Source organism: Rhinichthys klamathensis, unplaced genomic scaffold, assembly GCF_029890125.1.
Source record: "Rhinichthys klamathensis goyatoka isolate OS25496 unplaced genomic scaffold, OSU_Roscu_1.1 h1tg000169l_1, whole genome shotgun sequence".
In the NCBI taxonomy this organism is placed as follows: Eukaryota; Metazoa; Chordata; class Actinopteri; order Cypriniformes; family Leuciscidae; genus Rhinichthys; species Rhinichthys klamathensis.
This window is the reverse complement of record NW_026606700.1, coordinates 3,138,161-3,151,337: the sequence shown is the minus strand read 5'-3', so window position 1 is coordinate 3,151,337 and position 13,177 is coordinate 3,138,161. Positions and strand designations below refer to the sequence as shown.

At 43.1% G+C, this 13,177-nt stretch overlaps 1 protein-coding gene across 4 annotated transcripts in view; it reads left to right on the top strand.

The window, feature by feature from the left end:
* ntng2a (netrin g2a) overlaps nucleotides 1-13,177 on the top strand; it is a 93,264-nt gene that overhangs the window by 54,927 nt on the left and 25,160 nt on the right. For all 4 annotated transcript variants that reach the window (XM_056259718.1, XM_056259716.1, XM_056259719.1 and 1 more), the window contains exon 4: nucleotides 12,832-13,004. In XM_056259718.1, the coding sequence (XP_056115693.1) occupies nucleotides 12,832-13,004 (173 nt within the window). The remainder of the gene's footprint in view (nucleotides 1-12,831; nucleotides 13,005-13,177) is intronic.

The window sequence follows — 13,177 nt, the reverse complement described above, 5'->3', positions numbered from 1 at the left end:
TTGCTGCAGTCTGCGCTAAAAATGCACACGGGCCGGTTCATCCACCCTATAATGCCAGCGTTTTAATAAGAGCAAAATGGCCTTGCCCTCTCTGTCCTTAACAGCATCACAAATGATTTCTTCTGTCCTTGGTTTTTAATCACAAGACTTTCCTGTCTACTTGGCTTTTTTTTTTTTTTTGGTGATGTGTCAATAATATAGAATATTCATGATGATGAGGAATGCATACCAATCTGCAAGCTAGTGTCCGTATCGCTTGCAGTTTTCACACTCACTATCCATGCACATTTACAAAACGCCAGCAGGCATTTATTCAGCTGTCAAACCAGACAGATTTCTTTTTAGGGTTGTTTTTGCCAAGGGCTTGAATCACTTCAAGCGCTGTTTTTTTCCGCGGCATGTTAGATTCCTGCAGCTGCCCTGTATTAGTCGCTGGTGCCGCTTTCATCTGGCTTTGTTTGAGATGCAAGTCCTGATTTAACACATGTTTAAGTGTGCTGAATACACCTTCATTAGGTGTTGCTTTGACTAAGAACACTTTCATTCATGTGTTAAGTCTTCATTCACCTTATATTAGTCTGAAAATGCCTGACAAAATGTATAAATGTTGATCACTTCCATCATTTCTGCAGTTTTTCTACATCATGAACATTTCCACCACAATGTCATTTCCATCACATTTCATATTGGTGGAAATTACATTTTTTAAATGTCTGACTCCTTTGTCTTGCTAGTGCTCATTTTATAACTAACATTTTATGTTAACAAAAATACATATATGAAAAAATACAAATACACACAATTATATTTTCACACTTTTGCATAATTTGACAAAATTAAACCTCGATTGGAAATGATAAAACATACCATAAAAGTAATATTATTTACTTCGATTTTTCTTGACACATCACACTTTCTCTGAAGCTGCAAACTTTATATATATATATATATATATAAACAATGTGGTTAAAATGATGTAACAGGTTGTAACGGGTTGTAACTGTACTAAAAAAATTATTTAAATAATTTTCAGTAGTGAAATGTTTTATGATTGAATCAATCTCTTAATTTTTAAAATGCAATATTTTTATGATGGAATGTCTGGGTCTGGCAAGAGTAAAACTAAATCTACAGTATAAATGAATTTGAAAAATAGCAAAAAATACACTATGGTTAAAAGTTTGGTGTATATAAAAGTTTGGTAAATATTAGTCTTCAGTATCATTGAATAACAGTATTAATTAATACAAAAATGTATTATAAAAAAAAACAATTCTTACTGACCCCAGACATTTGAACAGTGGTGCATATGATGAGACAGTAAAAAGTTTCCAAGACAGTTTAAATGTGACTTTCATAAATAAATAAAAAACCTCAACATAAAAGTGCCCATAGATGAATCAACATCCAAATATGCAACCCAAGCAAAATAAACACATGGAGCAAGAAAGACGCTCTTCAGAACACATCTATATCTGCTCGCGGTGCTCTACATTATACAAAGACTCGTCCTCATCCGTTTCTCATCGCTCCTCACAGGGTGAGTCCTATTTCAATCTGTACATAAGAGGACTGTAAAGCCTACACACTGGATTTGGTCAGAAATTGATATGAGACCCTGCCGTGCTTTAATTGATTAACGTTCGTCTGAGATCCTGCGCTGTCTCTCAAAAGTAGAGAGGGTCTCCCTAAAGGCGAGGATCTCCGAAACGAAGTGGTCCGCCGCTGATTGATTTGTCATGATAGGAGCTTGATAGGCACTTGGTCTTGGAGAAACAGCCAAATGAATGAGTGTGTGATTGACACTGGGTTTTAATTACGGCTTAAAGGCCTCAAGAGGGTGGTAGAAGTCTAACTGTTTCCTCAGGCTTTCGAAGGAAGACCTAATTAAAGTAAATGAAATTAAGTAAAATCACACTCTCCACTATCACTCATGTTTGAGATGTAGTAAACGAGAGGGTGTGGAAACAGACAGGTTAGGTTTTTAAAGTTACAATTTATAAGATATGCACTAAGATACAGTGCACTGTGTTAAATTAAGATTATGTATACAGTTTCATTTTAAATGTTTTGGATTTTACATTTAAAAATGTTCATGCTTAATGGGGGAAAAAAACATTAAAACATGCAAACAAGAAATAGCTTTACAGCAATCTAGGAAGGCATAAGACAGCATTTTATTCCGGAGTTTCGTATGTTGGCATAGCATCACTTTCTTCATGGGAAACTTCAGAGGGCGAGGTAGACCTCATTATACGGCAATACAAGGTTTGGTTATGGGGTGTCCGCATGGAAATATATAGGTCAGCTTCATAAATATTTCATGCAAATGGATTGCTGTTCGCTCTAGTGAGGATGAAAAAAAATCCGAAGCATTGGGATTTACACACTCATTTGATTAGAGAGATTGTAATTGCAAAAGTCATCATTTCCATTCTAACCTGCTTTCCTCCCCAGACCTTTAATCTCAACTATCCTTAAACTCGGCTGTCAGATAGCCAGAGCATTCCTCATAAACTCAAAGGAGGGAAGCGACATTTTGTGGAGCACTGCAGATTTTTCTTATAAAGCCACCGATAAGGAGAGACAAGGCAAGGCCATCTCAATATCCCCCATTTATTCTCATTACTAGCGATAATCATTACTCACTCTCTCTCTTTTGTTCGTTCCATCTTTCTCGAGGTATTCCCTTCCCCCCAGTAGATGGCTGCTATATTTGGAGTAGAGCAGACGGAAGCTGTTTACTGTCCCCACAGATCCCAGAGTTTTATCTCCAACATCAGAGACAAAAAGAATCAAACTCACCCGCGTCTACAACAACCACAAACAGCCTCTATAGTGCTTACAAACATGGGTCAAGAGTTGATAATGATGAAACATAGCAAATCATCTAGCAAAGTAACAAAAATAGACTTAAATATCACACTAATAATCAATTAATAATCACACTAATAAAAGAGTGGACAGAAGTTTTTAGGACCACACACCATAAAAAATGACTTGTTTTCCAGTAAAGTTATCTAAAAATCCTTAAAAAGCAACTCTACATAACTCTTGTTTTCATATATTGTATCTTGTCTTACTACACCAGTGTTTTTTTAGTATTATGTATATACTGTTAAGTCATTTTCATTCTATTTAGCTTACATTTTTTTTTTAGTTTTAGTTTGAGTAATTTAGTACTTATACTTAAATTATAAATTATCTAAGTGAAACTAGTCTAATATTTATTTTATTTCAGCTTTATTTAAATTAACTTTTTTTTGCTATATATATATATATATATATATATACAGTATACACTCACCTAAAGGATTATTAGGAACACCTGTTCAATTTCTCATTAATGCAATTATCTAATCAACCAATCACATGGCAGTTGCTTCAATGCATTTAGGGGTGTGGTCCTGGTCAAGACAATCTCCTGAACTCCAAACTGAATGTCAGAATGGGAAAGAAAGGTGATTTAAGCAATGTTGAGCGTGGCATGGTTGTTGGTGCCAGACGAGTCTGAGTATTTCACAGTATATCTGCTCAGTTACTGGGATTTTCACGCACAACCATTTCTAGGGTTTACAAAGAATGGTGTGAAAAGGGAAAAACATCCAGTATGCGGCAGTCCTGTGGGCGAAAATGCCTTGTTGATGCTAGAGGTCAGAGGAGAATGGGCCGACTGATTCAAGCTGATAGAAGAGCAACTTTGACTGGAATAGCCACTCGTTACAACCGAGGTATGCAGCAAAGCATTTGTGAAGCCACAACACGCACAACCTTGAGGCGGATGGGCTACAACAGCAGAAGACCCCACCGGGTACCACTCATCTCCACTACAAATAGGAAAAAAGAGGCTACAATTTGCAAGAGCTCACCAAAATTGGACAGTTGAAGACTGGAAAAATGTTGCCTGGTCTGATGAGTCTCGATTTCTGTTGAGACATTCAGATGTTAGAGTCAGAATTTGGCGTAAACAGAATGAGAACATGGATCCATCATGCCTTGTTACCACTGTGCAGGCTGGTGGTGGTGGTGTAATGGTGTGGCGGATGTTTTCTTGGCACACTTTAGGCCCCTTAGTGCCAATTGGGCATCGTTTAAATACCACGGCCTACCTGAGCATTGTTTCTGACCATGTCCATCCCTTTATGGCCACCATGTACCCATCCTCTGATGGCTACTTCCAGCAGGATAATGCACCATGTCACAAAGCTCGAATCATTTCAAATTGGTTTCTTGAACATGACAATGAGTTCACAGTACTAAAATGGCCCCCACAGTCACCAGAGCTCAACCCAATAGAGCATCTTTGGGATGTGGTGGAACGGGAGCTTCGTGCCCTGGATGTGCATCCCACAAATCTCCATCAACTGCAAGATGCTATCCTATCAATATGGGCCAACATTTCTAAAGAATGCTTTCAGCACCTTGTTGAATCAATGCCACGTAGAATTAAGGCAGTTCTGAAGGCGAAAGGGGGTCAAACACAGTATCAGTATGGTGTTCCTTTAGGTGAGTGTATATATACAGTATATATCTGCCAATGGGGTAAGAAAAATAAACAATTCAAATTGAAAACAAGTTTATATTTCTTACCTCCCTGGCAGACATTGTCCCCTGTTTAGAGTAAAGTCACTTCATTTTGATACATTTTTCAGAAAACAAGCTTATCTTATGTCATTTTGCTTCTCAAGTAATGTATATTGATTTAAGAATGATAAATGTTTACTGGAAAACAAACAAAAAAATATAGAGGAAGAAAATCATTTTTTGCTGTGTACAGCAACCTGCTGAACTCCAGCAATAAAATCGCTGCCTTAAATCTGAGATTTTGTCCAAACCGGCCGTGATAAGCAACAAAACCAGCAGGCCTGAACCAGCGGTGTACTGGATAGCCCCGCCCACAGTGAAATCTCATTGGCCCAAAACCCCTCTCTTTAACTTTACAGCCATGATCTGTATGTGACCGGGGTTTTAGGTTTACCACCAAGAACACATTAGGGGTTCTATTTACTTTAAGTTTATTCAATTAATGCTGTAAAAATAAAAACAACTTATTCCCAAATGTGATTTATAAATTTAATTGACAATAAATAATTCCAATTTTAAATGTTCACAAAAGAAACCCAAAAGAGCAGAAAAAACAAAACTCAATAAATGAGGTTCACGGAGCAGATGATACAATTAAACATCATTGCAGCTCCACATTACTCAGAGTGAAATTAAAGTGTTGCAAAAATTTCTAAAACGTTACAATACAATACGGCAGTGGGAATACTGTACAAAGATAAAACAACAACATAAGTATATTTTTTATATTGCCCACTTACATATCATTCGAGAGAAATTAGAGAAAATAACACTCACATAACAATCAGCTCCTACACACCCTCCACATTCACTTCACGAGGGTTGAAATCCCCAACATTATATTGTACACCATGGATGACTCAAATTGTCGACAATCTCTCGAGAGTGCGCGTCTCTCTTGCACTGCCCACTGCACATCTCACCAACAGAATATACTACGGATGCCGTAAGGCAAGAGCGCAAACACGTTGTCGTGCACAACACACAAAGCGCCACCCGCTGATGACTCCAAAGAAATATAAGTAGTCTCTGTTTTTATATTTAAACATGGAAAATAATAATTAAATAAAAGACTTTAACATAAGGGAGAAAAAAAACCACTTTAAAGGCATTTACCACCCGGTTACATCCTCCCCTGCTTCAAGTCAGCGTCCTCGATGACTCCCTTAATCACCCATTTCAGCATTCATAACACCCTGTAATGCCTTTTCAAACAATGCAGTGCCAATACTGGCCAATACCTGAGACACCATATCCGTGCTGACGTTCACTGCATGACAAGCGGACCTGGGTGCATGAAAAGGATTATTGTGAATACCCGCAGTTGCTCGCTTGCTTCTGCGCACAGCTGGAACTGGCAATTCTCTCTGGACTGGGTTATGCACTTCACCAGTCTCAAGCTCCTCCTGGACACGCTCAACTGGAGTCTCTACATTAAGGACCACACTGTCAGACTCTGCAGGGTCTCCATCCATATCCGCTGATTCTTGTAACTGGCCACCTCTCAACCCTGAAGTACCCAGTGCCTCTGAGCGCATTGAAGGGTGTGCAGCCCCTCTCACAAAGGGTTGCTCCTCTACTATCACAAAATCTGTCTCAGAAGTCTCGTTCACATCCGACACGACAGGCAGTGCATCGGGCTCAGACTTCTTACTCCTAGGCCTAGGAGTGGGTACGGCACCTGGACGCAACTCTGACCTGTGAACCCTCTTCGAGAGCCCTCCATCCAACGGCTCAACAGTGTAAGTTGTGCCAACTATTTCCACTACTCGGTAGATGATCGGGCTCCAGGCATCTTGAATCTTATTCCTCCCTGGAGGCCGCTGGCGCAGATACACCAACTCGCCCACACTGACCAGGGGACAAAATGTCTTTTCATTCAGCCGAGTCACTCTCTCTAGAGCTTTCTCCTCCGAGTGCTCCTTTGCTTTCTCATGGGCATATCTCAGCCTCTCTCTATGGACAGACAACCAGTCTTGTTTTCCCTCTGAGACCTCCTCACTTCCCAACAATGCATCAATGGGAAGATGTGGTTGTACCCCAAAAAGTAAATAATATGGGGAAAATCCTGTAGTAGCATGCGGAGTCACATTATAAGCAAGGACTAACTCCGGCAAGTACTCGGGCCAACGGCGTTTACGTTCTGGTGGTAATGTACGTAGCAGATTGTGAAGTGTTCGGTTGTACCGTTCACACTGGGCATTTCCCTGCGGCCTATAAGGGGTGGTTCGGGTCTTCTTCACACCATAGAGTCTGCACAGCTCAGCAATTACTTCGCTCTCGAAATTACGACCTTGGTCGGAGTGCAACCTCTCAGGGACTCCGTACTTCATAAACCACTCTTTCAACAAGGTTTTTGCTGTGGTATCCGCTTTTTGGTCTCTGGTGGGAAACGCCTGTGTGAACTTTGTGAAAACATCAGTAACGACCAAAACATTTTCACGCCCATCAGAAGCAGGCTCTAATACTGTAAAGTCCACCGCAATCACTTCCAGGGGTCTGGAAGCCAAGAATGCTCTCACAGGGGCACGGACTTTGGGCTGAGGCATCTTGGTAAGGATACAACGCTGGCACTTCTTTACCCATTCCTCCACATCCTCATACATACCGGACCAAAAACACCTCTGCTTCAACAACCCCAAGGTCCGCTCAATGCCCTGGTGCCCCATATCGTCGTGCACGCTCTGCAGTACTGTTTTCTTCAAACAACCCGGCAACAACAGTTGCCAGCAGCATTCCTCAGAAGGGCCATCTACTACTCGATATAACAACCCATTTCGTTCTCTTAAGAGGCTCCACTGCTTCAGAAGGCACTTCACAGACCTGGACAGAGACTTTCTTTCCAGATGATCTGGTCTCTTTTTCGTGTTCCAAAACTCTCTAAACTCCCTCAGAACAGGGTCACTTTTCTGAAACTCGACCAGCTGTTCCCTAGTGTAACCAGGAAGCGTATGAGTGTTACCTTGGAGACTAGCGACTGCTTCTCCAGCCTCCAGCACACGTATTTGCCTTAACCTACAGCACTCAAGTCCCTTCAGAGCGAGTTCAGGTTCCAAAGCTGTACCACGGCTAAAAACACTGCAAATCGCTACACACTCATCCCAATCAGCGTCAAGAACGGATTCTGGCTCCCCTGCAAACTCCTGCCTAGACAGAGCATCAGCTGCAGCGTTACTCTTGCCTGGCCTGTACTTCACCTCAAAGTTGAAGACAGACAGCTGAGCAACCCATCTCTGTTCGATCGCTCCTAACTTTGCAGTTTGCAAGTGACAAAGCGGATTGTTATCTGTAATCACCTCAAACCAAGACCCAAGTAAATAGCCACGAAACTTCTCGACTACAGCCCACTTAAGGGCCAGTAGTTCGAGCTTCATGCTACTGTAATTGCGATCGTTTCTCTCTGCGTTACGCAATCTTCTGCTTGCGTATGCAATGACCCGCTTCTTGTCATCCTGTACCTGGTACAGAATGGCCCCTAAGCCATTCTGGCTCGCATCAGTCTCGAGTATGAAAGGGAAAGTGAAGTCCGCAAAACCCAGCACAGGTGCCGTTGTTAACTTCCACTTCAACTGACTGAATGCATGATCACACTCATTAGACCAACCAGACCTAAAGTGACGACCACTCTTTGCGCACCTGCCTTCACCCAAACATGCATTTACCAGATCATGTAAGGGTCCAGCTATCTTCGAGAAGCCCTCAATAAACTTCCTATAATAGCTGCAGAACCCTAGAAATGACCTCAGCTCCTTGACCGTTTCTGGGGTCTTCCAATTACTGACTGCAACAACCTTGTCTGGGTCAGGAGAAATCCCTTGTGCCGAAACCTGGTGGCCAAGAAATCTCACAGAGTCTTGGAGGAAACGGCACTTCCCCAACTTGACTTTTAAACCGGTATCTGACAACCGTTTCAGCACCATCTCTAGTCTTTCCAGGTGTTCCTCAAAGGTCTGTGAAAACAGCAAAATGTCATCTAGGTACACAATCAACACCTGAAAGATCAGATCGCTCATAACAGACTGCATGAGCCGCTGAAAGGTAGATGGTCCGTTGCAGACCCCAAACGGCATTCTCCGGTACTCAAATAAGCCAAAAGGTGTGGTGAACGCCGTCTTGGCCCTATCCCGGTCACTCACCGCAATCTGATGATACCCCGAGGCCAAGTCCACTGTTGTAAAGAACTTCGCTCCCCTGAGGGCATCGAAGCTCTCATCAATTCTGGGTAGTGGAAATGCGTCACGCCTCGTCTTGGCGTTGAGCTTTCGATAATCTACGCACAACCGTAGCGACCCATCAGTTTTGCGCACAAGTACCACAGGCGAGGCGTAAGCACTCCCACTCTCCTGAATTACACCCTTTTTCAGCAACTTGGTGATGTGCTCTCTGACCTCCTGGTACTGATTTGGTGGAATTCGCCGGTATGGCTGATTCACTGGTACGTCATCAGTCAGATGTATCTCATGCTGAACCTTATCTGTATAACCCAAATCATCGTCCTCCAGGGCAAACACGCTTGAATACTTGCCCAGCACAGCTTTTAACTGAACCTGCTGTTCAAGTGTGCCTCCCATGTCAATGTGATCCAAAACTGACTGGGCCTGAGGCTCAGAACCATGACCTTCACCCATAGTAACCTGTTCTGTGTCTGCGGAAATTCGCTGGAACCTCACTTCACAGGACGAACCCACACTATAACCATCGACCGGAGACAACATACCTAGACGGGCCCTAGGCTGAAGCCAAAGATCTTCCTGAGACAAGTTAAGTACTCTCACTGGACACACGGGTAACTCTGATGTAATCAAGGTAGGTACTACAACTAAACCTCCTGGTAAGGCCGTATTTGCTGGTTCTACCAACCACACTGAACCATCCTTTTTACTGGTTTCCATCCCCTTAATCAGGACAGTAGCTGCCGACCAAGCAGGCACATGAGCAGGAGTCTTACCCACGACCCGTGCAAATGAAACTCGCTCAACTAACTCAACTGATTGTGCCTGCTGGAAAACTGCCCTCCAGTCCGAATCCAGCCTACCACCCAGCGTGGTGTCAAACTCAGCATGAACAATCTGTCGGCACTTACTGATGATGTTCATTCCAATGAGCACGGCCACCGACGACGGACTAAGAGTTTCTTTAACGACCAAGAAACCACATTCAGGCAGGGTCATCCCCATAACTTCCACATCCAGCTCCATGTAACCCAAATAGGGAATGTCTAAACCGTTGGCTGCCGTGATCTTTAGCCAACCTGAGGTAGACAACACATCACGATCATCCCCAAATAGATGTTCTCGGAAGAACCCCTCAGTAATAGTACTGACCTGACTACCAGTGTCTAACAAGCATGACACTGGCACACCCTTGATTTTCAAGTCTACCATCGGGCACGTTCCAACAGCCCGTTCAAAGAACCTGTCCCGACTAGTTCCCAGAGGTGGTGAACCAGATACTACCCCTTGTGCTGCCTGACAGCCCGCAACAGAAGGACCTTGTTTTTCTTGCCCTTCAGTTGTCCTGCCAGCACTCTTGGGTCTCCCACCCCGTCTCACGGTGCAATGTCTAGCGATATGCCCAACCCCGTTGCATCTGAAACAGATAGGTTCTCCCTCTTCTGTAAACCTGGGAGGCGGCTTAGATACGGGTACATAATTCTGCGGAACAGACACTGAACGCTGCACAGTCAACTCCTTGACTGCCTTGGTGAGCTCAGAAATAGTCTGCTCTTGCTCACTTATTCGCTTGTCCTGCCGGGAAATCACCTGTAAAATATCATTCAACAGAGTAGAAGTTTGTTTCTCAGACCCGACAGAAGTATCACCCGGTTGACCAAGCAATTCTGAATGGACTGGTCGACTATTTGCTACTCTGGTCGGCCTGCTTTCCTCCATGGACCAAAGAACAGCCTCATTGCGAACCTCAAGCAGGGTTAAGTGGGGCCTTTCTCTGATTATTTTACGCAGCTCTCGCCTTAACGTGGCATCTCGCACACCCTCCACAAACTGATCGCGCAAAATCTCCTCTTCATTCGCCAAAAAACCACCTGGGGATTGCTTTGCAGCTGAGCTTAAAAGGCGAGAGAGCGCATGAGAGTAATTTCGCAGATCTTCCCCATCCAATTGTTTGCGGTTGTAAAACGTTTGCAACAATTGAGTCCCGCTACGCCGTTCCCCGAATGCCTCCCGCAGGAAAGTAAACAAATCACTGGCCCGCCTGGAATGGTTTCCAACACATAAACGCACCTCTTCCAGTGCAGGCCCTCTCAAAAGAGAGATGATAAAGTCAAGCTGTTCTTCTTGTGTCTGGTCTCTGGCCCGTAGGACCCTTTCCACCTCCTCAATAAACTCCTCTACAGACCGTCCATCTTTGTTATACTCCCCGCTAAAAGGTTGAACCTGGCGTTCACGAGGAACATAAATGTAAGAGCGGGTTGAGTTACCTCCCCCAACAGCCCTATTGGCCAGAGTATCATTTCTCCAATCACTTAACTCTTTTATCTGACCCCTCAATTGCTCTATGACGTCATTTCCCACAGCTCCAACGACAGGGACGTGCACCTCCTCTCTAGGCAGTTCTTCAGAGTCAGACATTTTTTTTTTTTTTTTTTTTACACAAGCAGGTCAACTAGCATCAAATCAGAATTAACTCAACTCAGTTCAAGATAAATGTTCCTGGCGCAAACTTCAGCCTCCGCTGTCCTTTTTAGTAGCTCAAACACACCCTCGCGCTGGTGCAGAGTTCCTGGATGCAGCCGTAAAATCCAGGGAGCTCACTCGTCGACAAAAGGACCCCCGTCAAGCTGAACCAGTCTCCTCAGCAGCCGTCCCGCCTGACACACTGGAAACACGATCAGTCCAACGCTGGCCAGCTCATCCGCAACCGCGATCCTCCGCACTCCGGACGTCCTCAGCCTCTGGAAAATATTCACCACTGCCGTATTGTCTAACCCAACTATACCGCTCGACAAAAAAAACGAATCAGATTGAATAAACAACCCCACTCCTGGTACCAAAATGTGTGACCGGGGTTTTAGGTTTACCACCAAGAACACATTAGGGGTTCTATTTACTTTAAGTTTATTCAATTAATGCTGTAAAAATAAAAACAACTTATTCCCAAATGTGATTTATAAATTTAATTGACAATAAATAATTCCAATTTTAAATGTTCACAAAAGAAACCCAAAAGAGCAGAAAAAACAAAACTCAATAAATGAGGTTCACGGAGCAGATGATACAATTAAACATCATTGCAGCTCCACATTACTCAGAGTGAAATTAAAGTGTTGCAAAAATTTCTAAAACGTTACAATACAATACGGCAGTGGGAATACTGTACAAAGATAAAACAACAACATAAGTATATTTTTTATATTGCCCACTTACATATCATTCGAGAGAAATTAGAGAAAATAACACTCACATAACAATCAGCTCCTACACACCCTCCACATTCACTTCACGAGGGTTGAAATCCCCAACATTATATTGTACACTGTGTAAATAATCACATCAAATTATAGTCATATAGACAGCATTTGAAACATTTGGAAAAATGAAATGTATAACATTTGGCATAAGACCAAATAAACAGGCCTACACCGCATGGTGTGACGTCACATCACCGCGGACATTACACACGACATAACTTTTTGAACAAGACAGTTCTCCGAATCGACACCAGAAAATATGCATCCACAAATGGTATTAAACAAATATATAATCACAAAACATTGTATTTACCCATGGATGACTCAAATTGTCGACAATCTCTCGAGAGTGCGCGTCTCTCTTGCACTGCCCACTGCACATCTCACCAACAGAATATACTACGGATGCCGTAAGGCAAGAGCGCAAACACGTTGTCGTGCACAACACACAAAGCGCCACCCGCTGATGACTCCAAAGAAATATAAGTAGTCTCTGTTTTTATATTTAAACATGGAAAATAATAATTAAATAAAAGACTTTAACATAAGGGAGAAAAAAAACCACTTTAAAGGCATTTACCACCCGGTTACATGTAGAATCCACAATATTCCCTACAGGTCCTGTTTTTAGCCGTGCGCTATGGCTCCACTAATTAGCCTAGCTGATTTCTTGAGCCAAGTAGGTGAGCTAATGAGCTACCTCGGGTGACCCTAACTTATAAAAGGTGGGAATCGTCCTCGGCGGTGCAGCTTTCGCCCTTGCCTGTGGCTGCGATGTAACAAGCGTGCTAATTGTCCGCTGTTCCCTGTTTTCACAGGTGTAAGTGTAACCTCCACGCCGGTCAGTGCTCCCTCCGTGACGGGACCCTTCAGTGCGACTGCGAGCACAACACCACTGGACAAGACTGTTCGGCCTGTGAGAGAGGTTTCAAAGCCAAGTCCTGGAAGCCCGGCTCCTACCTGCCCACACCCAACGGCTCCCCGAACATTTGTAAGAATTATGCACCTGCTGTATTCAGACACGCGCACACACCACAGAAGAACACATGATTTACGTACAGTGTAGAAAACTGGGGCATCTTCACTTGCTGAGGAAAGTAGAATAGCACAAAGCTTTCAAAGTAACTTCCCAATAAAAAGAAGATAGGCATTTTGAATAGTATC